Here is a 23,896-nt window from a genome sequence, read left to right as displayed (position 1 = left end):
CGAGCGCTGCCCGTCCTCCCCCGGCTCCCAGCGCCACGGGAAGGAGATGCTGAGGCGCCTCCTCTCTCCGGCCGACTGCGGCCTCTCCTACAGCGCCGGCAAACCCGGCGTGTTTCCGAGGTTCAGCCCCCAGCAGCGCGCAGCGGATCAGGACGCCTGGATGAGTCGGCGCGGCAACGCGTCTGCAGCCGATTTTTCTGGGATGGGTGAGCCTCCTCTTTAACCTCCGGGACTCTTTCTTTGTGTCCTTGACATTAAAGGAAAACTTATTTTGTAAATAAGTTGCTCAACCCCAGTGGTTCTCCAACTGTGGGGCGCGACCCTCTAGTGGGGCACGGAGGTATTACAGGTGGGACGCGGGGGTTTTTATTATTTTTTTTTAATCTCACAGTGGGGAAATTATTTTATGCATTTAACCCATCCTTAGTATTTAACCATCCTAACACGTCTAGACCTCTTTTTTCCTGTGTTTGAGTCGTCGTAGGAACCCCAAATTAATTCCAATACTTGTGCGTATTGTATGTATTTTTTGAGGAAAAAATGTATATCTGCCAAAAAAATAAATGAGCAAGGTGTATCAAAAAGGAGTCCTCGAGAGCTCTCCAAGTTTTTTTTTTTAAAGTATTGTTCAGTGCCGTAACGACAACCCACAGACTAATAGTGCACCTTTTTAGAAAGATTAAGACCGAAAGCATCGAAATCTGCAACAATAAACACAATACAAAAAAGCATTGGCATGTTAGGAAGCATATTCAGTCAAAATAAATGTGGTTTTTTTCGGTAAAATAATGATCAGCTGCTTCCGCATGTGTCGTATGACGCGGTCTAACAAGCAGGAAACGGACCAATGAGGGGAAAAATAAAATAAAAAATTAAAACGTGTTTATCTGAGATGATATATATATATATATATTTTTATTTTTTTTATTCTCATCTTGAATGACTGAAGGAATCTTAGTCGACTCTTGGACCTAAAATGATTGCTTAGTGGACTCGTTGACTAAGAGCTACGGTGGCCTTCAGGGAACCGAACATGTAAAAAAAGGCTCTCTGGAGCCGGTGTTAGGTTTGTCCCTTCTGGGCTCCCGTAGAAACACGGTGGACTCTGAAGCTCATTCTCAGCTAACGAGAACAGTTAGTTTCAGGTGATTACACACTGATATAAACAAAATGTTCATTTCCCCTAAATGCGACACTGGCCCTTTAAGACACTGTATTCAGTCTGGAGAGGAACAGAGATACAAAAGGTAGTTTTGGGGCTGAAGTGTTTTAATACTAATGTCCTCATTATGCTTCATCCAACAGGAAGTTCACTAGACGTCAGACGCCTCTCCCCCAGGTGACTAGAATGAATCATGATGTGCACTTTGTTTTCAGAACTTCGAGCATTAAATGTTTTTCATTATCTTTAACTTTTTTTTTTTTTTTCAGAAAATGGTGAAGTGGAAGTTTCGTCGATGTTTTCAATCCAAACGTGTTTCAGTTCGGATGTTTTTAATCTTTCGATGAGATTGTGGTTTCATTCTCCAGTTTTAACATAATTATCTAAGTACATACAGACTCATGATTTATTCATATATATATATTTATGTAATAATAAAAATGTCAAAATACAGTAAATAAAAAGAGGTCAAGTACTTGTTTGCAGTTATTCTGTTTATTATTCAACATTTCCATTATATTCATGCATGTTTTAAAGTTAAGAAAACAAAAGCAACAAAAGAGACCTTTTATTTTAGGTCGAAGGTAGAAAAGTAAACTTGATAAGGAAAATAAAACACAACTTTTTGGTCCCGAGCCTCTGACACGGTAAATAATATCTACGGCTCCGTGAAATGTGAAATCTGATAATACATTTACAAAGTGACCCTAAAACAATAAGCATCGGTGTGCATCACAGCAGTGACCTCAGGATGAAGTGAACAGACGAACACTGGATGTTATGAGAAGTGACATTTACAACCTAAAGGAGAATAGTGATGGTTAGAAGAGTCTGGATGAGCTTCTTCTGCAGAGTTTTACTGCAGCAGAAGGAGCAAAGTGATGAAAGAATATCAGTTTATTTATTTGAAGCTGTAAAATCAGTGTTTTAGTGAATGGAGTCTGGTGTGCTTCAGTTCAACATCAAGATAAAGTGAAGATATTCTAAATGCATCTTAAACCGATAGATCATTTCAGGTTTCTAAACAAAGAAATAAACCCGACTCGGCAGAAGACCTCACTTCTAAACATCTCCACTCTCTCTAAGTGAAAGGACCAGCAGGATATCCACCCTCTGTGTATTTGACCCGTCTCCCAGCGCTTCCTTGGCAGAAGGGCTGGGGTTACCACTCCAGCTCCACTGGGTACTTCCCGGTCAGGCAGGCGGTGCAGTGGCCCACCTTCTTGCTGGACTTGTTGCTGGAGCCGATGAGCTCCTCCCTCTGCTGCAGCGAGGCCACGCCCTCCTGCACGGCGGACACCAGCCCCTCCACGGTCAGGTACTTCACACTGGCTGCACCTGCGCCACAGTTTAGAGAGTTGTTTTTAAATCCAGCGGCACAATAACCGCCACGTCTCCAACGCGTCGGTACTGACCGATGTATCCGGCGATGTCCTGGAACTCCGGCTTGTTGGCGATGAGCTCCTCCTTGGTGGGAATGTTGATGCCCATGTAGCACGGGAACCGGATCGGCGGAGAGGCGACCCGGATGTGCACCTGGAGAGGAGAACCCACAAAATACTGATTTTTACTTTTTTTAAGTGGCAATCGGGAAGATTTTCATTGAATTACAATTCAAAACAATGGTGATTGAGGCTGAAGCTCTAATAATAACATCATTCACATAATTCTGGAAGATATCCTGAAGCTCCAAAATGCCCAAAACTCTTAAAATATAAACTATAAATATAAAATCAAATAAAAAATGAGTATATATAAAAATTGTCCAGGATTTCTTTCGCTCATATTTTTCACGAAATAACAGATTTAAGACTTTTTCTAAGCCCACAAATGGCTTTTTTCGCTCAAAAATTCTGTTCACAAAATTGGTAAAAATCAGTGTTAGTCGGCTCTTTTCCTATTATAATAATAATAATAATAATAATAATAATAATAATAATCCGTCTAGACCGATGCGACATAGTTTATTACACAGGTGTGTCTTGAGCTGGTCACAATAAAAGTGTTTTATCTTGATTTTTTTAAATAAAACACAACTGTGGGGCGCGACCCTCTAGTGGGGCGTGGAGGTATTACAGGAGGGGCGCGGGGAAATTTCTTTTTTTTTAATCCTTCATTAATCCCACAGTGGGGAAATTATTCTCTGCATTTAACCCATCCTTAGTAACCATTTTAACACGGTAGACTCGGGGTTACAGGTGTACACATTTCCTTTTTTTGTCACATGAGAATCACTAGAATTACTGCTGAAAAATAATAATGTTGAGGGAACTTATTACACCGGTTATTATATTAGACAAAAACAAAAAGTACATGTAATTGTGTGTTTTTTGCCCAATCTGCCGCGTCTCTTCTTTAACGAACCTCGGTGGCGCCGGCTTCCTTCAGCAGCTTTATGATGGGCGAGATGGTGTTGCCCCTGACGATGGAGTCGTCCACCAGCACCACTCGCTTCCCGGCGAAGTTGTCCGTCAAGGCCCCGAACTTCTTGGCCACGCCCAGCTGCCTCAGGCGGGTGTTTGGCTGGATGAAGGTTCTGCCGACGTAGCGGTTCTTACACAGAACCTCGATGTACGGCAGCCCGGACTGAGAGAGAGAGAGAGAGAGAGAGAGGGAGGGAGAGAGAGAGAGAGAGAGAGAGAGAGTGTGAGGCCCATCAGGTGGTCGGCGTGTGCCGGAGGTTTGTGTGGCGCTGTGTACCGACCTGCTGGGCGTATCCCAGGGCAGCGGGCGTCGCCGACTCCGGCACGGTGCTCACCACGTCGGCGTCCGTCGGCGCCTCGATGGCCAACTGCCGGCCGCAGCGCTGCCGCACGGTGTAGACCATCTGGCCTGCAGCGGCATTCAGCAATGCATTTATCATTTAACTGCTGAGCACAGGGTTCATACACACTCTGAACAATGGATTTCATGACTTTTTCATGACTTTAAACCAAGTTTCCATGAGTTTTCAAAAAATGTCCATGACTTTAAACCAAATGTCCATGACAAACATTTAGTGAAATCTGGGTGTAAACAGTAAAAAGTGAGTAAATGTCGTATTTAAACTAACAATGAGAACACAAAGCATACAGTAAACCTTAAATGACACAAATGAATGAGACAATAGTTTGATTAAAATAATAAACATGTATATAGATGCCTGTATGTATGCCTGCTTATATTTTGAGCGTTTTTCTTTTAAAAGCATATTCATTATTTCAAACTCAGCGTGAATGAACGACATGAACACATGAATATAACACATTTACATGAACACATGAATATAACACATTTACACGACTTTTACTAAACGTTTGGGATTTTATTTTTTTCAAGGACTTTTCCAGGCCTGGAAATAACCATTTTTCCATGACCATAAGCACCCTGTTAATAATGAATGTATTATTTATTTATATTGTATTTAAAAAAAGAAGATATTCCTTAGTTTGTTCTTATAGTATAGATTGATTTTATCGTTTCTTCCGTTGTACCGTTGCCTCGCTTTGAAAGCACTTTATTTTTCAGTTTTTTTTAAGGTTAAATTATGATTAATAATTCTCCGTTTAGGATCAAACAGTCTCTAACCTTCAAAGATGGAGTCCGGTCGGGCGAAGTAGACGTATTCGAAGATGCAGAAGGCCGGCAGGTCGCCCTCGGGCCGCGGCACGACGCTCAGGGACTTCACGCCGTGCTGCGATATCTGGACGATCTCCCCCGGCAAGACCTCTCTGTAGTACCTGGGAACCAGGGAGGGACGTGGAAGCGGCTGAATCAATACCCACAATGCATCACTCGCAATGCAGATATGACTCATGTGGTTTAAAAGAAAACCGACTTGGCGCCGATGGACTGGAAGCTGCAGGACTCTGACGACACGACCCAGCCCTCCGTGTCCTCCTCTCCGGCTCCTGACCCCAAAAAAACAACGAGACAAAGAACGACGTTAATCCTCCGGCAGCTTACAAGCTGTGGCCCGAGCGCCCGATAAGCTCCGGTATTTCGAAGCAGGTAGAAGTCAGACGTACCTGAACTGTGCATCTTGGAGACGGGGACGATGCGCCCGATGCAGAGGGGCCGGTTCCCGTACGGGTCGCGCACGGCGTAGATCACGTCTTTGAACATCACCAGCAGCGAGTACGACGTCGGCGTCTCAGACATCAGGTTTTTTATTCTACCATATAAAAAGAAACACAACGGGTATTTAAATAGCGTAGGATACAAATACATATACATTTTACGCAGAGTTAAATCTCGACTCGGACCTGGCGACCCAGTCCGGGGCGTCCTGCTCCTCCATCGGCGGCGTCAGCGCCAGCAGCTGCGTGATGAGCTCGCTGTCGGAGCTGGTGGAGAGGCCCACGCCGTGCCGCATGACCTGCAGAACACATGGAGAACGGGTTACTTCATGCACTCTATTGTGCATCTACGTACATATGTTTTATTTATTGTTTTAACCTTTTGAAAAACAACCTATTTTTAGGCCCTTTCCTCGAAATTTGCATCCCCAAACTAAAAAGGGTGAATCTCTGCAACCACTAGGGCTGTTTGAATCATTTTGGGTGTTATAATAAAAAAAAGGTAGACTTGTGAGATTTTGTTCAGATGTGTAAAAATCACTATATACACTGGTATGTTACTGGTTAAGAGTAAATGAAGATGACACACAGAAAACAATGACAAGGTTTCAGGTCCGCCTATAAAAAGAATAAAATCACTGTCAGGATGATTATTTCTTTGAAATGATGCAGCTGTAAGGTCCAACTCTAACCCAAATCATAACACAATATGTGAACATTCTCTAACCCAAATCATAGCTCAATATGTGAACATTCTCTAACCCAAATCATACACAATATGTGAACATTCTCTAACCCAAATCATACACAATATGTGAACATTCTCTAACCCAAATCATAGCTCAATATGTGAACATTCTCCAACCCAAATCATAGCTCAATATGTGAACATTCTCTCTGCAAAGGTTGACTTTGATAAAGTGAAGCAGAACAAAGTTAGAGAGGGTTTAGAACAGAGAACATTCAGGCGAGGACTCCAACATTTCCATTGGGGCACATTTGCACACATCTGTGACATTTGCATTTTCCAAACCAAACCATATATTTCACTTTGGGGCTTTTTTTTTCCATAAAACAAGCTATGATTTACAGTTTTATATAACAATCACTCAGTCTTCCCCCCTAGGGGGGGATTGGTTTTTAATTAAAGAATAACTAAACCCCAGCTTTTCTCAGCTGAAAACCTGATAATCCAGTTTGTATTTAGCCATTTAAGAGTGTTGTTGATGGATCCCGGTAAATTAAAAAATGTTTAGAAGAGTTTATACTCTAGTCAGGATGCTACGAATTAGCATTAGCGCTAAGCTAATTTAAAAAAGGGAAATGGCGGTCATGAACGGTCATTTAAAAAAAAAACGGTGAAGTCCGGCTATACGCTTAAGTAACACGGGCCAACAGCCCGGCAGCTTGTTCTGCTACTGTAGCGTGAGATCATGGTGGAATCAGCACGCTAGCTAGCTAGCATAATACTAGTTGGTTGGCTAGCTTTTAGCTAACTAGCTAAGCCGCTAAAAAGTGTCACAAGTATCGTTTTTTACGTTCTGGAGGCTTATTTCTTTTTGAATTTCCAGGGTTTGAGGCACTTCAGCCAACACTCACTTAGTCTTTGAAGGAATCGCGTACCACACACACACACACACACACACACACACACACACAGTCCTCACCTTCTTCCGCAGGGCGTCGGCGTTCACCAGCTCTCCGTTGTGCGCCACGGCGATCTTGCCGTGCAGCGTGTCGACCACGAAGGGCTGGCAGTTCTGCAGCTCCGAGATGCCGGTGGTGGAGTAGCGCGTGTGACAGATGCCGAGGTTTCCATAGCGCAGCTTCAGAAGAGCCTCGGGCGCGAAAGCAGTGCTCACCAATCCCATTCCCTACAAAATAACAAATAAATAAATAGATTTCAGACACAGGCTCTGCAGAAATTGACAAAAATGTTGGATTTTGGGTTTACAGTAAGCAGATGTGCTTATACAAGTTATTCTGTGTCAACATAACGTTTAATTACTTAATTGTTTTATAATAACTTCAGTAAAATACTTCATGTCTATTGCATAAAAAAAAGATCCTACCTATGCGTCATATCGCTTATAGCATCGTCCTGTATTCGTAATGCTTCATAACAAAAACCACACAAGTACGTTTAAAGCATTTTATTATGACGGATGAGGTCAAGAATCATAATTCTTTACATTTGCTTTATTGCATATTTGCAATACTTATACTGCAATACTTAATACTTATAGTCACATTATAACAGTGATTATAATGCATTATATAAATATAATATAATGTATTAAAACTGAGAATTATAAAACACTGATTATTGCAGAACAGTGACAATTATAAAGATGTACGACAACTTGACCGTAAGTCACATTTAAATGCTTTTGTTATAAATCATATTTGAATACTTATAACTATAATCTTAATTATAGCTTATAACAATTATATACTAGTTTTAAAGTACCGTTATCTGTTATTTACCATAAGCATCTTTTATTGCACTACGTTGATCGTTTTAATTGTATGTATGTTTATTGTTATGCAAATTACTCGTATGTTCAACATCTTAAAATAACAAATAAACACTTCTGATTATGATTATGAGTTTGCTTTTAATGTGTTATAAACCTCCATAACTAATATAGAAGAGTCAGAGGGGAAACCAGTGCAGCCATTATGGTAAAATACTACATTTAAAATGGAAAGCAGCTAAACCCTTTCCCCTGTATTTGAACTAAGCTTCAGTCTAACTGGGCAAAAGGGAGATCCCAGTCAGCTCCCAGTCAGCTCCCAGTTACCTTGTGGGCCGCATACGTGGGCGGACTGGCCCCGTTACTGGTGACGATCCCGGCACTTTCCTGACCCCTGAGTGGACGAAAACAACAAATAAAAATCTCATCCCAGTTAAATTGCACCAGTGTGAAAGTAAGCGAGTGATTAGGTTTTTTTGTGCACGCTCTGCAAGAGCAAAACTGTGAATTGTGTGAACTGGAAACGATCCCCGAGGCGGTCTGAACTGGTTTGTTTGGAGCAGGAATGAGGAGCATAGAGAGAGAAAACCCAACAGACAGAAAAGCGGCTGCTTCTCCGCTGCAGAGAAGCAGCCAAATACCAAGCTGCTTCTCGGATTACCGCTTGGCCCCGCCCCCTCGGCACACAGCTTAAGCCAGTGGTGAGGCTGCTATTCAGCATGGAGGCGTTGCTTTCAGGCTTAGCCGCCTGGTTGCCTAGGGAACCGGGCGGCAGAGACGGAGGGATTGGGGAGAAGAAGAAAGAAAAAAAAAAAAAAAGAAAAAAGCGTTTCCAGGTCAGCTCAGAAACATGGAGCAGAGAGCAGCAAAGAGACAAAGAGGAGGCGATAGCGAGGCGGCCGCCGGAGCGGGAGCCGGCTCGGCGGGGGGGGGCCGGCGCTGGGGGGAGGCCGAGGTGCTGGCTCTGGTGTCGGCGTGGGACGAGGCGGGAGCCCAGCGCGCCGCCGACAGCCGGGCCACGTTCGAGTGCATCGCGGAGCGTCTGAGGAGGCTCAGCGTGGAGCGCGGCTGGTGGGAGTGTCAGGACAAGTGCAGGAGCCTGGGCCTGCAGGGCAGGAAGCCAGACGAGGCGGCGGCGGCGGGCTGGGAGGAAGAGCAGGAGGAGGAAGAGGAGGAGGTGGAAGACAATCAAAGAGGGGGCTACTCTTCCTCAGTCCCAACGCAGGAAGGTAAAGGCGAGAATTTAGCATCTAAATCAGTCAAACTGGTTTTTTTTAAAAGCAGAAAAACTTTTGCCTGCACAACAAAACATTGTGTTACTTATTTTCTTAAACTTATTTGTAATAATAAAACAAAGAAGTCAAGCTCCAACTTGTTTCTTCTTTTGTTTACAAACTAAACTTTTCTGCACACACACACACACACACACAGGTATGAAGGGTCTTCTCCACCGGGCGCTTCCTTTCGCCGTGGTGGAGGAGGGCGGCCGCCACTGGACGGACGACGAGGTGCGGGCGCTGCTGTGCGTCTGGGCCGACCGCCGCGTCCGCGAGCGCCTCAAGTGCACGCTGCGCAACAAGTCCATCTTCCAGGAGATGGCGCGGCAGATGCAGAGGACCTTCGGGGTCGTGCGCAACTGGAAGCAGTGCCGGACCAAGTACAAGAACTTGAAGTACGACTACAAGACCGCCAAGAGCGCGCACGCCGTCGGAGGCGGCGGCGGCGGCCCCGGGAAGTACATGAAGTTCTTCGACGAGGTGGAAGCCATCCTGCTGGACCGCGGGCTGGAGAACGGGAGCACGGAGATGCAGAGGAGGCTGTACGACGGGGAGGGGGCGGCGGCCGCGGCGGGGAGGCTGCCGGCGCCGGCCTCGGAGAGCGAGGTCGTCATCGAAATTGACGACGGTGCGTTTTTAGGTTCTGGAACTAAATAGGTTTTTAGTTTAGCGTTTCAGGGAGAAAAGAGGATTCAATGTCTCTGCTCTGGTTTTTATCTTCAGACGACAACAGTGAGGACTACGAGGTGGACGGAGACGGGGAAGCCAAATGGAGAGGAGCAGGTACGCTGCATGGGGAGAGACGCCGACTAATAGTGCGACCTCTGTGGTCACTTTGTAGTTTTCTTTGCAGTTTTGAGAAATACTTTGTGGTCATTTTGCATCACTTTGTAGTCATGTGTCTCTTTGAGGTCCTTTTTTAGTCGTTGTGTGTCCCTTTGTAGTTTTGTGTGTTCCTCTGTGGTCATTTTGCATCCCTTTGTGGTCATTGTGTTATTTTGTAGTTGTGTGTCCCTTTGTAGTTGTGTGTGTTCTTCTGTGGTCATTTTGCATTTCTTTGTAGTCAAGTGTCTCTTTGAGGTCCTTTTGTAGTTGTTGTGCGTCCCTTTGTGGTCATTTTGCATCCCATTGTGGCTTTGTGTGTCCCTTTGTGGTCATTTTGCATCACTTTGTAGTCAAGTGTCTCTTTGAGGTCCTTTTGTAGTTGTTGTGTGTCCCTTTGTGGTCATTGTGCGTCCCTTTGTGGTGAGATTGTGTTCTTTTGTGGTTTTGTGTGTCCCTTCGTGGTCATTTTGCATCACTTTGTAGTCAAGTGTCTCTTTGAGGTCCTTTTGTAGTTGTTATGTGTCCCTTTGTGGTCATTTTGCATCCCATTGTGGCTTTGTGTGTCCCTTTGTGGTCATTTTGCATCACTTTGTAGTCAAGTGTCTCTGAGGTCCTTTTGTAGTTGTTGTGTGTCTCTTCGTGGTCATTGTTCGTCCCTTTGTGGTTGTGTGTCCCCTTTTTTGCATGACTTTGTAGTCAGTTTGCGTTCTTTTGTGGTTGTGCGTGTCCCTTTGTGGCCTTTTTGCGTCCCATTGTGGTTTTGTGTGTCGCTTTGTGGTCATTTTGCATCTTTGAGGTCCTTTTGTAGTCATTTTGCATCTCTTTGTAGTTTACGGTCTCTGGTCATTTTGTGCCTCTTTTTCTTTGTAGTTTTGTGTCTCTTTATGGTCGCTTAATGTTCCTTTGTAGTCATTTTGCATCTCTTCCTGGCTGTTGCGTGTCTATTTTGACATTTTGTACGGGTCTCCTGACACTCTGGGCCCGGTGGACCCGTCCTGTAACCCGTCCCGAGTGCAGCGTCCAGCTCATGCGATCTCTTCTGGTCTTGCTCTCTACACCTCACTCCCTCCAGAGGCCCATCTCCCGCTCACGGACCCGTCCAGCGCCGAGCAGTTCCACGTGGTCACGGTGTCGGACACGGGCCGGAACTGGAGCGACCAGGAGGTGCGGGCGCTGATCCAGGTCTGGGCCGACGAGCGCGTGTGCCGGCAGCTGGAGAGCTCGACCCGGAAGCGGGACATCTTCGTCCAGATCTCCAACCGGCTGATGCAGCAGGGCATCGAACGCGACTGGAAGCAGTGCCACACCAAGTACAAGAACCTCAAGTACCTCTACCGGTCGCTGCAGCGAGGGAAGAGCGACGACGGCGCCGACCCGAGGCGCCTCATGAGGTTCTACGACGAGGTGGACGCCATCATGAACCGCCCCGCCGACGGCTCGCCGCAAGACGCCGACAAACACGCCGACTCCGGGAGACTCGAGACGGTCGAGGGCCGCGAGGAGATGAATATGGCGAGATCGGTGGGCGGAGCCACGGTGGGCGGAGTCACGGTGGGCGGAGTCACGGAGGACCGAATGTGTAGTTCCGATTCCGTCTCGCCGATGGGCCTCGACGTCACGCCAAACGAGGAGCAGCAGAGGCTGCGCTCGGTCGGGGAGCTTCGTTTGGATCGGCAGCACAGATTAATGAGTGAGTCCAACGTGGTTATTTGGTTTGTATATTCTATTTTTATTATATCATTTAGCGTCGTTTGGACTTTATATATATTTATCGCCTGTGTCTTCAGAAGAGAACGTACCAAATTAAAATGTTGAATCACTTTAATCTCCCGAAACTCCACCAATCTGGCTTTTAAAAAGAAAGAAAACGGAGACACTAAAAAGGAAAATTGGTTGAATTTATTTGAACTAATAGATATCTCCATGAAACTCCCCTAGTTGATTATTGACATTAAGACAATTATTTATTGTATTACAATGTTTACTAAATGTGATGATAATGTGTGCAAATTAGATATTATCTAATGGTAATTTAGGCAAAAAACTGACAAAGTAGTAAAATAAATGTTTTATTTCCTCTATTCTGAAAGAAGACGAGTTATGGAGGATAAGTAGTAAAGTCTGGCCTTAACGGCTCGGTTCCCCCAAATTGCAAAGAAACATTCTGCATTTTATGTCAATTCTACAGTTTCATAATATTATAGTATTTAAATTACAATAGTTTTTTCCATCATTTAAAATATTTTTGGAATATACTTAATAATCTCAACTTTAGATATTGTTATCTTGTTGAATGAAGCCCATCTTTTCTGGAGAGAGTTATTATAATATATATATATATATATTTAATGCATGTACTGGGAGGAGAGTAGAAAGTCTGTTAATTAAAGAAAAGCCTGTGACTGAGTGTTTGTTTGTTTGTTTTCAGGCTCGTCTGATCCTCCGGTGAAGAAAGAGGAAATCCATCCGGCGAACAGAAGCCTGAAGAGGAAAGCTGTGGACCGAGGTCTGAAACCTTTTAAAGGGAAATCCCTCGTCCCATGACATGGAGCCTATTCTTAATGTCCGACGGGGCGAGTCCTGTGATTTCCCACGACGTTGCTCATAATTAGATCACGTCTAACATATAAAAGGATTCGATTGTTTCCTCCTGTCAGCAGGAAACAATTAGAGGAGAGAAGGAAACTCTAAATCTAAAATGTGTAAAATGGGTTAAAAGGCGCATCTACTAAATAAAACAAAAGTCGTATTTATTTCATAAACCAGCAACAGTTTATAAGACTTTATTTTTGTGCTGAATTTTCAGTGTGTTTTACTTGAACTCAAACAGTGCAGCCGGCAGCATCTGGTGCTAGCTTGCTGCTAGCTGGCTGCTAGCTGGCTGCTAAATTTAGAAATTAGCCACACCGATATTTAAGCGGCTTATAACCCGAATTGTACGGTACTTTTAAAACATAAGTGTGTTTTTCACGATTATTATGATTTTTAAAGCGTCTGATAATTTTTTTAAGTGCTGTATAAATAACATAATTAGATAATAATTAGATTTCCCGCCTCCAGACCTCACGCTCCAGACGCCGGCCAAAAAGATGGACGCCGGCTGCGATGACGCGGCGTCCCGCTGCAAAGAAGAAGAGCCAGATCACATCCCGATCATGAAGATCAATTCAGTGCGTTCGATCGCCTCGCCCACGCCGCCCGCGGAGAGAGAGGTAACGCCTATTGATCCAAGTTATTAGTACAAAAGAAAAATACCCAGAAGCACTCTGAAGGGAAATGTCAATAATCAGAAGAGGATAAGACGCCACCAGTCGTCGATTAATATCATATCATATATATATTATCATTTTAGTAAAATAAAAAAATAAAAGTCACATACGATAATAAACTAAATTAGTGATTTGGATAATCGGTCGATTTAAATGTAATTTATTGGAGATGATTAATTCATCAGCAGATTAAATGATAAATAAAATAAATGTTTATTTGCAATCTAATACTATTCTATATTATATACACGCATAATATATATACACACACGTATATTATATAGTCATTGAGTTTATGAAGACATTTATGCAGTGTAACAAAGTACATTTACTCAAGTGTTTAGTACAATTCTGAGGTAGTATCTTCCATTTTAAGATACTTTTTACTAATTCAATATTATATATTTTTTAACTTTTACTACATTTGCCTGACAGCTTTAGTTTCTTGGCAGATTCCGACGAACACTTTTATAGAAAAAGATCCAACTTTATTGACTGGAAAGTCTTAATCCACCCAATAAATCCACCGATAAACCATCATAAATATGAACATCATCTTTGTCATTCTGCATACGGAGTACTTTTACTTTAAGTACCTTTTGATGCCAAAACATTTTTACTTTCGCTTCAGTCACATTTTTTATGTATTTCTACTTTCACTGAAGTTCAAGGTCTTGAGTTGCTATTTTTTAAAGTTACATTTTCGTGCTGAAAAACCAAACGGCTTCAAGTCAGAGGAGCAAACGAGTTGTGAGCTCGCCGTTGTTTTCTTCACAGAATGTAACACACACACACACACTTCTGTCACACACACACACACGTGGGACCTGCTGGGTTACATGTGGATTTTAACCCAAATAACAAGAACCTTTTACACTGTAAGAGGAGCCGCTACAGGAAATTACTTTTTTTGTATGACAAGATTCTGAATTGTGTGTTTAAATCTGCAAATGACGCATTATTTGATCAAATATGTGCTAACGTGCATACCTGAACGTTGGATAAAGCCATGTTCAAGAGTCTTGTTTCATGTTGTTGACGTATTAGAGTCAAAGGTTTGACAGAGAGAATTATGACATCTCTCTGTGTCACTCCATGAATCAGAAAATACTGTCAACAGACATGAAAAACATAACTTTTCTCCATGTTTTTAGTCCTAAAAAGGAATATAAATGAGGTTATGTAGGAATGAAAGAGTAAAGGTTGGTGGATGAAGACTCTGCAGGTGAAGAGGGTGAACACATGAAACTTCACCACTTCATCACTGACACTAAGAGGATGTATTGTGTTACACGTCTACATGTTGTGTTTAAATATGCAAATGAGGCATTATGTAATTTTAATTTAGGAGAAATCCAAACACAAAGTGGTACAAATAAATGTTTTCTTTCCACTAGACTGAAAAACTCAAGTTATGGAAGATAAATAAACCCAAATATATATATAAATAAATAACTATGTTGCCACTCCTCGGACCGGAAACACGTTCTTTGATCTTTGCGAACGCACCGACTCACCTGTGCTGGATCGCCACGAGCCCCAGCGTCAGGACCTGCGCGACCTCCAGCTGCGTGGGCCATTCTCCCGCGGCCACGCAGCCGAACACCCCGCACTCCTCCCCGATGCCGGACGCCTCGAACTCCATCCGGCCACGCAAGTGTCCGGGGCTCAGAAGCTCGTGCGTGTACCTGCGAGCACGTGCGAGTGGAAAGAGACAAGCAGGAAGCGTGGACTTCTTCTTAAATTTCAAAAAAAAAAATTAAACGACATGAGTCGCTGCAACTGACATCACGTGCACAAAAAGACGAGCCACAAACCCCACGTGGTGTCTCACGAGGAGAGTTCAATCTGTGTCTGATTAATCGATTCGGTCCAGACTGTTTGTTTTAAATCAATCACTTATTCCTGTCACGGGAGAAACACATAAAATGGGGGGTTGTTTAGTTCAGTGGACAAACTCCGGGAAAGTTCTTCTTCTTCGGCTAAATATTCGGAGTTTGAGCATCTCGTCTCCGCCCACTCTTTCGTACCACGTGGTCAGCAACGCGCTGCAGTGATTGGCTGCCAGAGCACGTAAGACAGACTCCCACTTCCCGTCTCTCTCTGCTTCCTCTGCGCGCCTCCCGCTGTCGCCTCATCACGCAACTTTTTGTGTGTGCGTGTGTTTAGTTTTTTCACGAAGTTAAGTTTAACTTTTGTGTTTCAGAGTTGTCGTGAGTCTCCGAGCAGCAACATGGCCGCCACACCAGGTACAGCTCATTTAAAACACACGGGACATGTGCGACTCGTTTTGGACCGTTCCTTATATTTTTTTTGTGTGTTTTTATTTTATTGTTGTTGTTGTCTTTGCAGAACTGAACGTCGGGCAGAAGCTCACCGAGGGGAAAACCAAGCAGATCTTCGAGCTCTCGGACCAGCCCGGCCTGGTTCTGGTCCAGTCCAAGGACCAGATCACGGCTGGCAACGCGGTGCGGAAAGACCAGATGGAGGGCAAGGCGGCCATCGCCAACAGAACCGCGAGCAGCGTGTTCCAGCTGCTGCAGGAGGCTGGTGAGCACTGCAGGGGATGCATGCATCTATATCTATATCTATATTTGCATTATTAATATTCCAGTTGCTGGCTCGGGCTGGAGAGCTCTGCCAGGTGCAGGTGTGTCGCAACGTTCCTCCCCTCAGGCAACGTTCCCTCATGTTGAGAAACTGTCATTGTGGGCTGAAGCCAGAAGGGTATAATTATGAATGCTGATGGTATTTATTTATGTAAGCGCTCCCTCTCTCACGCAACTTGCTCATTTGCAAAAAAATGTTTACAGAAAAATACAATATCACAGCAATAATCAGTGTTTTAAAGTCTAATGAGATTAGAGGTTAGTGAGGTGGTTTGGTAGGTGTATCCTTTTTTTTCTTTTCTTTTTTTTCAGAAAATTGTAAAACAAAAAATAATACTGAAACTCACAAGGAAAAAAAAGTTTTTAAATTAATATATTTCCTTTTACATAATTTAAATAATTGGGATATTAGAACTCATCTAAAGTGAAACCAGAGTCAAATTCCATGTATGTGCAAACTTACATGGCCATTAAAGCTGATTCTGTATATTTTTCTCCTCAATAATATATATATTTTTATAATATGTCCTTTGTAGTGGACATCTTGCAATCTTTACCAAATCCTGCCTGGTAAAATGTAGATGCGGTTTTTTTTTTTTTTTTTGTTCTTTCTCATTGGAAACTAATATGCAACATGTGTTGTTTTTAAACCGTCTCTCTTCCTCCTAATCAATTTTTTTTTTTTATTTTTTTTTTTTTTAAAGAAAATATTATCAGGCTCACTCTAAAAGGTTAAAACCCACGTTGGCAAATTGCTTGTTTAGTCCGACAAACATTTAAAAAATGTAATATTGCAGAGGGCAAAGATAACAGCAAATACTCTGCTGGAAACCAGATAACTTTAATTTTATTTGCCGAAACAAAAATAGTTGCCAATTAATTTTCCGTCAACTGATAGTTTCAACTCCACGGAACACACAATCAACTTTTTTTTTTTAATGTAACAATTTCACATTTGTAATAGTCGTTCATCACTTTGGTCTCATGGAGGCGCACGTTAAACATTTAGGCTCCAAAATGAACCCTCCTCCTCGCTTTAATTTAAAAAGGATAATTGGGTTTAAGTGCAACCCACATGCCACTCGTGAGCGTCGTCACGGCGGTCTGGTGACTTGGCGTAATTTGCCAGAATGTGACCAACACGGTCAACCCATTTAATTTCTCTAGACGCCGTGTGATTTATGTCTGAGGCCTTTTCTTCTTCTTCCTCCAGGCATCAAGACGGCCTTCGTGAAGCGGCACTCGGACACGGCGTTCGTCGCCACCCGCTGTGAGATGATCCCCATCGAGTGGGTGTGTCGCCGGGTGGCCACCGGGTCCTTCCTCAAGAGGAATCCGGGCGTCAAGGAAGGCTACCGCTTCTCCCCTCTGAAGATGGAGATGTTCTTTAAAGTGAGTGAGATCTCGGGGCCCTTTTTTTTAAAGAGCAACTTCTGTATTTCTGCAATTTATTCCCTCGGGAACTCCTCGTCGCCAATATGTCCGATTTTGAAAAGTGCTCTTTTTTTTGCCACTGTATTAAAAATGTGGACAGAACCCGACAGAGAAATTAAAACCGGTCCGTTTGGTATTGTGCTCAAAGAGAAGTCTCCTTCTGAAATCTAGCAAGAGGCAACTTGTTGCCGAAAGATGATGGTTGCAGAGAGAATTGCCGGTTTGTTGTGTTGGAATACCCAAAATATTTTCAAGATTTATCAACGCGACAGCAACGAGAGGTTTTTAGAACGAGACTTCTCGAGCGAGACTCAGGAATCAGAAGTTAAAGAGGTTTTATTTCTCTGCAGGTTTTTCTTTTCCCCCGATAATGTTGTCAGACACTTATGACAACAATCAGTGGCCAAAACAACACTTTTTATTTATTTATTGGACGTACATTGCCAGGGAGGAGCTGCAGCCTTCTCCTTCACTACTGGACACGTTCAAAAACACACAAAAATATGGGTTGAAAAAAAATAACCGACAGTTCCGCCGCGTGACTCAAAGTGTCCGTCTGTCCCGCTTCTTTCCGATAGGACGACGCCAACAACGACCCCCAGTGGTCGGAGGAGCAGCTGCTGGCGGCGAAGTTCTCTCCGGCCGGCCTCGCCATCGGACAGTGCGAGGTGGACGTCATGAATCGCAGCACCGTGGCCATCTTTGAGATCCTGGAGCGGTCCTGGGCCACGCAGAACTGCACGCTGGTGGACATGAAGGTACGCGGCGGCGCCCTCTGCTGGTTCATTTGATGCCCTGATGGGGGGGGAACGCGTTAGGATTCAGGAACCCTCTTCCTTGCTTGTAGATCGAGTTCGGGGTGAACGTGAAGACTCAAGAGATCGTCCTCGCTGACGTGATCGACAACGACTCGTGGAGGCTGTGGCCGGCTGGGGATCGGAGCCAGCAGAAGGACAAGCAGGTCAGGACTCGTCTTTTGGTGTCTGACCCTTCTTTTAACCCTCCCTTTGTCTTGGGGTCAAAATGACCCATCAACACGTCATTTTGACCCGTGTATATGTATGTGTGTTGATGGGTCATTTTGTCCCCAAGACAACGGGAGGGTTAAAAAATATAAATAAAAGCCGAAATAATCCTCTTATTCCCTTGTTTCTAGGTGTACCGCGATCTTAAAGAAGTGACCCCTGAGGCCATGCAGACGGTGAAGAGGAACTTCGAGTGGGTCTCTGAGCGGGTCAAGGTACAACGAACCCAAAGCTTCTGTAAACAGGACAAGCTTTTGTTTGCTTCTAATCAACATTTTTTTTAAAAGGCACACACAGTTCCTTGTTAATCGTTATCTGAACTTTGTTGCTCTCTTTCGCTTAATCATTGAGACCCTTTAAGAAGTTGTTAGTCGTTCCTTCCTCCTGGTGCTGGATCTCTTATTTACTTTTTTCCGTTTGTCTTGTTTCTACAAACTCAAAGCAAGTCTTGAAAGAAGAAACTGCACCTTTTATTCTCTTAAGAGCGAAAAGTCCAAAATTATGTTAAACGGAGAGATTTGAGTAAAGGAGTTGTTTTTCTGCCACAAACCGAAAAGTGTTAATTTTCACCCCCTGGTGGTCAGAAGAGAATGCAGCTTTAACACATACGGCATAGACTTCTATACAACCAGAGGAGTCTCCCCCTGGTGGCCAGTAGAGAGAATGCAGCTTCAATGCATGAAGCATATACTTCTATACAACCAGAGAAGTCGGTAGAGAGAATGCAGCTTTAACACATGAATCATAGACTTCTATACAACCAGAGGAGTCGCCCCCTGGTGGCCATGAGAGAGAATGCAGCTTTAATGCATGAATCATAGACTTCTATAAAACTAGAGGAGTCGCCCCCTGGTGGCCAAAGAATGCAGGTTTAACACTTAAATCATAGACTTTTATACAACCAGAGTCGCCGCCCTTGGCAGTCAGGAGAGAGAATGCAGCTTTAACACATGAATCCTAGACTTCTATACAACCAGAGGAGTCGCCCCCTGGTGGCCATGAGAGAGAATGCAGCTTTAACACATGAATCCTAGACTTCTATACAACCAGAGGAGTCGCCCCCTGGTGGCCATGAGAGAGAATGCAGCTTTAACACATGAATCATAGACTTCTATACAACCAGAGGAGTCGCCCCCTGGCGGTCAGGAGAGAGAGAATGCAGCTTTAACATAAAGCATAGACTTCTATACAACCAGAGGAGTCGCCCCCTGGTGGCCATGAGGGAGAATGCAGCTTTAACACATGAATCATAGACTTCTATACAACCAGAGGAGTCACCACCTGGCGGTCAAGAGAGAGAATGCAGCTTTAACACATGAATCATAGACTTCTATAAACCAGAGGAGTCGCCCCCTGGCGGTCAGGAGAGAGAATGCAGCTTTAACACATGAATCATATACAACTAGAGGAGTCGCCCCCTGGTGGCCAAAGAGAATGCATGTTTAAGGCGCCCCTGAGCGTGGCCTTTTTCTCCTTTTCTGCTGCTCCACTCTTTTTGGGTATGACGAAAGTTATTCGAGGCCCCGGCTCAGCTGTGAGTGTTTCTTGCATTTGGCTAACGCGTTGCCGTGTCTCGTCTCTAGCTGCTGCTGGAGCGCCCGGCCGGCGGCAGGGTGGTGGTGTTGATGGGCTCCACCTCGGACCTGGCTCACTGTGAAAAGATCCGGAAGGCCTGCACCGCCTACGGGGTCCCCTGCATCCTGAGGGTCACCTCGGCACACAAGGGCCCGGATGAGACGCTCCGCATCAAAGCCGAATACGAAGGTGTGCGTCGACTTCTTTTAAAAAGCGCGAGGGTCCAGTTCCGCCCGCCACGTCGGCTTAAAATACCCTCGTGCCTCTTTGCCCTCAGGCGACGGCGTTCCCACCGTGTTTGTGGCCGTGGCCGGCAGGAGCAACGGCCTCGGCCCGGTGATGTCCGGGAACACGGCGTACCCCGTCATCAACTGCCCGCCGCTCACGCCGGACTGGGGGGCGCAGGACGTCTGGTCGTCCCTGCGCATGCCGAGCGGTAAGAGCGACACTTGTTTTATTTTATCGGTCCACATGTGAGTTGTTTAACGTTTTTTTTTTTTTTAGGTGTTGCCAGGACCGAGGAATTTATTTAATTACACAAAACTAAATCCGTACACGCAGCCAACACCTCGGCACAGTGTTGGACTCGCTTCCCTGAAAGAAATGACTTTGTCTTCTGGGGAAACTTTGTGGCCTTTTTTGAGTGTGGGGGGTTAGAAAATGGTGTATGAAACTATTATTGAGTGTTTTTAACGTCTCCACTTCCTGCCTGGTACTGAACTGTAAGATCTCAGAATAAACTCTCGAGGATTGTCAGTGGCAAGCAACATATTTGGCAAACTCCTGAGGGCACAGAAGAAAGCAAGGAGTATCCTTCTCAGAGATATATATATACACACAACTTTTTTCAATTTAGCTGTTATATTTTTTAATTACTTTTTTATATTATAATAAAGTTATATATTTTTTTGTATTGCATATGTATATAGATTTTATATATAACTAAAACTATTTAAAAAAAAAAAATCTCTATAAAATTGAACAAAAGTGTATATGTGTGTGTGTGTGTGTATATGTATATGTATATATATATATATATATATTTTTAATTACATTTATAGATTTTATATTGACGAAGTCTGTTGTCCAAAAGGGCCATCAACATAAGACTGACATGACCTGTTTATAATGTGTAACATGACCCGTGTATGCGTTTCGGTTTATTCTTACTAACGCACCCTTCTTAATGTTTGCGTCGTGTCCTGACGTATGACTAACGCCTCCTCTGGTCCGGTCCAGGTCTCGGCTGCTCCACCATCCTCTCCCCGGAGGCCGCGGCTCAGTTTGCCGCTCAGATCTTCGGGCTGACCGACCACCTGGTGTGGAGCCGGCTGAGGGCCTCCATGCTCAACACCTGGGTGTCCCTCAAGCTGGCCGACCAGAAGCTGCAGGCCTGCAGCCTCTGAGGCGCCTCGGGGCCGGCGGTTTGAGCCCGTCTGTCTTTTTGTTTACCATTTTAAAAAAAAAAAAAAAAAAAAAAAAAATAATAATCGACGTGTACTTTTCTCACACACAGAAATCATTCCATTAAAAATAGGAACTAATTCAAAGCTGCTGTGGTCGTTTCATCTCATTTCTGTTTGTTTTTCACGGCACATATTTCAGCAGGAGGTCGTTCCTTCACTGAGCTAGTTTCAGGTCCTGGAGTCTCTGACTCTTTTATTGGGGAACTTATGGCGCTGAGCATCGTTAACTAAATGAGTTTCACCTGTGATTTTACTGCAGTGAATGTCTGTGGAAACGGTCTAGTTCTGCACACTAACTTCAAAATAAATATATTACACACACTTATTTGCCTCTTCAAATTTAGATTTGAAGAGAAGATTGAATGTGTTGAAGCTACAGCTACTTAAATACTTGTTTTAACACAAACTTAGGATTTTATTTGAACTTTAGACCTAAAAAGACTTTGATGCCTTTCCCCTAAACCCAAAGATTAAAACATGTTATAAGTGTGCCACATCCATTCATTACCTAAACCTCTAACGCTGTTCATCCATCAAGACTATGCTTCATTCTCCTTCATTTCTATTTTTGTTAACTTCAGTCATTTGTTTTATAGACTTGTTTTAACAAATAAATACAAATATTTTGAAAAGCGTTCATGACTTTGTTTATATTGTATACATTATGTTGAGCACATGAGTTGTTTAAGACCTAAACTTTAGGACTCAACGTTTAGGTCTCGTCGGTCTAGAAGTAGGACTTGGTCTGGTCTTGATTAGAGACTTGGCTCTTCAGGTTTGTGTTTTATCTCGTGACTTTCCTGTCTGGCACACAACCCATTCATGTTAAATGATAAATATTTTTTATTTTTGTACGATATTTTTGGTCTGATCCCCAGCTAGCCGTTTCCCACCCTGGAGTTTTACACATACCTGCAAACTTGTCACCTCTTGGCGTTTTGAAATGAAAATGTGTCATCCACGTAAATCGTGTAGATCCGAAGAGTTTTTTTTTTTTTGGGGGTGGGGGGGGTCAACTCGCCCAGCGTTTCTGAGATCAGAGTGAGACACGAAAAAAAAAAAGTTGTGCTCTTCACAAATAGAAGATCTTTGACGTGTCGAGTCTTGGCCAATCAGCGTTAAGATGTCTACAGCGGCTTCATTTCCCTCCCACCAGTTTGTTTAATGGGAAGCTAGTCACCGTGCTAACACGTTAGCTAACGATGTTGGAGACAGCGAGCGAGATTACTGGCAGCGGAGAGTCCGTGGCAGCGTGTGACGTCAGACAGGAGAGCGGCGAGTCAGCAGCGCTGCAGTTCTACCTACCGACACCTCACTACATATAAGTTCTACCTACCGACACCTGACTACATATAAGTTCTACCTACCGACACCTCACTACATACAAGTTCTACCTACCGACACCTCACTACATACAAGTTCTACCTACCGACACCTCACTACATACAAGTTCTACCTACCGACACCTCACTACATATAAGTTCTACCTACCGACACCTCACTACATATAAGTTCTACCTACCGACACCTCGCTGCATATAAGTTCTACCTACCGACACCTCACTACATACAAGTTCTACCTACCGACACCTCACTACATATAAGTTCTACCTACCGACACCTCACTGCATATAAGTTCTACCTACCGACACCTCACTACATACAAGTTCTACCTACCGACACCTCGCTGCATATAAGTTCTACCTACCGACACCTCACTACATACAAGTTCTACCTACCGACACCTCACTACATATAAGTTCTACCTACCGACACCTCACTGCATATAAGTTCTACTACCGACACCTCACTACATACAAGTTCTACCTACCGACATCTCACTGCATATAAGTTCTACCTACCGACACCTCACTACATATAAGTTCTACCTACCGACACCTCACTACATATAAGTTCTACCTACCGACACCTGACTACATATAAGTTCTACCTACCGACACCTCACTACATATAAGTTCTACCTACCGACACCTGACTACATATAAGTTCTACCTACCGACACCTCACTGCATATAAGTTCTACCTACCGACACCTCACTACATATAAGTTCTACCTACCGACACCTGGCTACATATAAGTTCTACCTACAGACACCTCACTACATATAAGTTCTACCTACCGACACCTCGCTACATATAAGTTCTACCTACCGACACCTCACTACATATAAGTTCTACCTACCGACACCTGGCTACATATAAGTTCTACCTACAGACACCTCACTACATACAAGTTCTACCTACCGACACCTCACTACATATAAGTTCTACCTACCGACACCTCACTACATATAAGTTCTACCTACCGACACCTCACTACATACAAGTTCTACCTACCGACACCTCACTACATATAAGTTCTACCTACAGACACCTCACTACATACAAGTTCTACCTACCGACACCTCACTACATATAAGTTCTACCTACCGACACCTCACTACATATAAGTTCTACCTACCGACACCTCACTACATACAAGTTCTACCTACCGACACCTCACTACATATAAGTTCTACCTACCGACACCTCACTACATACAAGTTCTACCTACCGACACCTCACTACATATAAGTTCTACCTACCGACACCTCACTACATACAAGTTCTACCTACCGACACCTCACTACATATAAGTTCTACCTACCGACACCTCACTACATACAAGTTCTACCTACCGACACCTCACTACATATAA

General features: G+C 43.9%; 2 protein-coding genes across 2 annotated transcripts; one reads left to right on the top strand and one right to left on the bottom strand.

Moving 5' to 3' along the window:
• Positions 1–1,647: 1,647 nt before the first annotated feature.
• Positions 1,648–14,713, bottom strand: ppat (phosphoribosyl pyrophosphate amidotransferase; the record flags this gene model as incomplete). The annotated part of the gene is made up of 11 exons (XM_079220643.1): positions 1,648–2,500; positions 2,578–2,698; positions 3,527–3,748; positions 3,867–3,994; positions 4,730–4,881; positions 4,980–5,052; positions 5,170–5,315; positions 5,407–5,519; positions 6,888–7,094; positions 8,025–8,091; positions 14,586–14,713. 11 exons carry the CDS (start codon positions 14,711–14,713, stop codon positions 2,325–2,327), a joined length of 1,533 nt encoding a protein of 510 aa, XP_079076769.1. The 3' UTR covers positions 1,648–2,324.
• Positions 14,714–15,199: 486 nt separating this feature from the next.
• Positions 15,200–21,230, top strand: paics (phosphoribosylaminoimidazole carboxylase, phosphoribosylaminoimidazole succinocarboxamide synthetase). Its single transcript, XM_079220644.1, has 9 exons — positions 15,200–15,317; positions 15,421–15,618; positions 16,891–17,069; positions 17,690–17,869; positions 17,959–18,072; positions 18,268–18,351; positions 19,720–19,900; positions 19,989–20,147; positions 20,951–21,230. The coding sequence occupies exons 1-9, from the start codon at positions 15,302–15,304 to the stop codon at positions 21,115–21,117; spliced, it is 1,278 nt and encodes a 425-aa protein (XP_079076770.1). The 5' UTR covers positions 15,200–15,301; the 3' UTR covers positions 21,118–21,230.
• The last annotated feature ends 2,666 nt before the right edge of the window (positions 21,231–23,896 follow it).

The sequence above is a fragment of the Taurulus bubalis genome (assembly GCF_910589615.1).
Source record: "Taurulus bubalis genome assembly, chromosome: 7".
Classification (NCBI taxonomy): domain Eukaryota; kingdom Metazoa; phylum Chordata; class Actinopteri; order Perciformes; family Cottidae; genus Taurulus; species Taurulus bubalis.
This window is presented reverse-complemented; position numbering and strand designations above follow the sequence as displayed.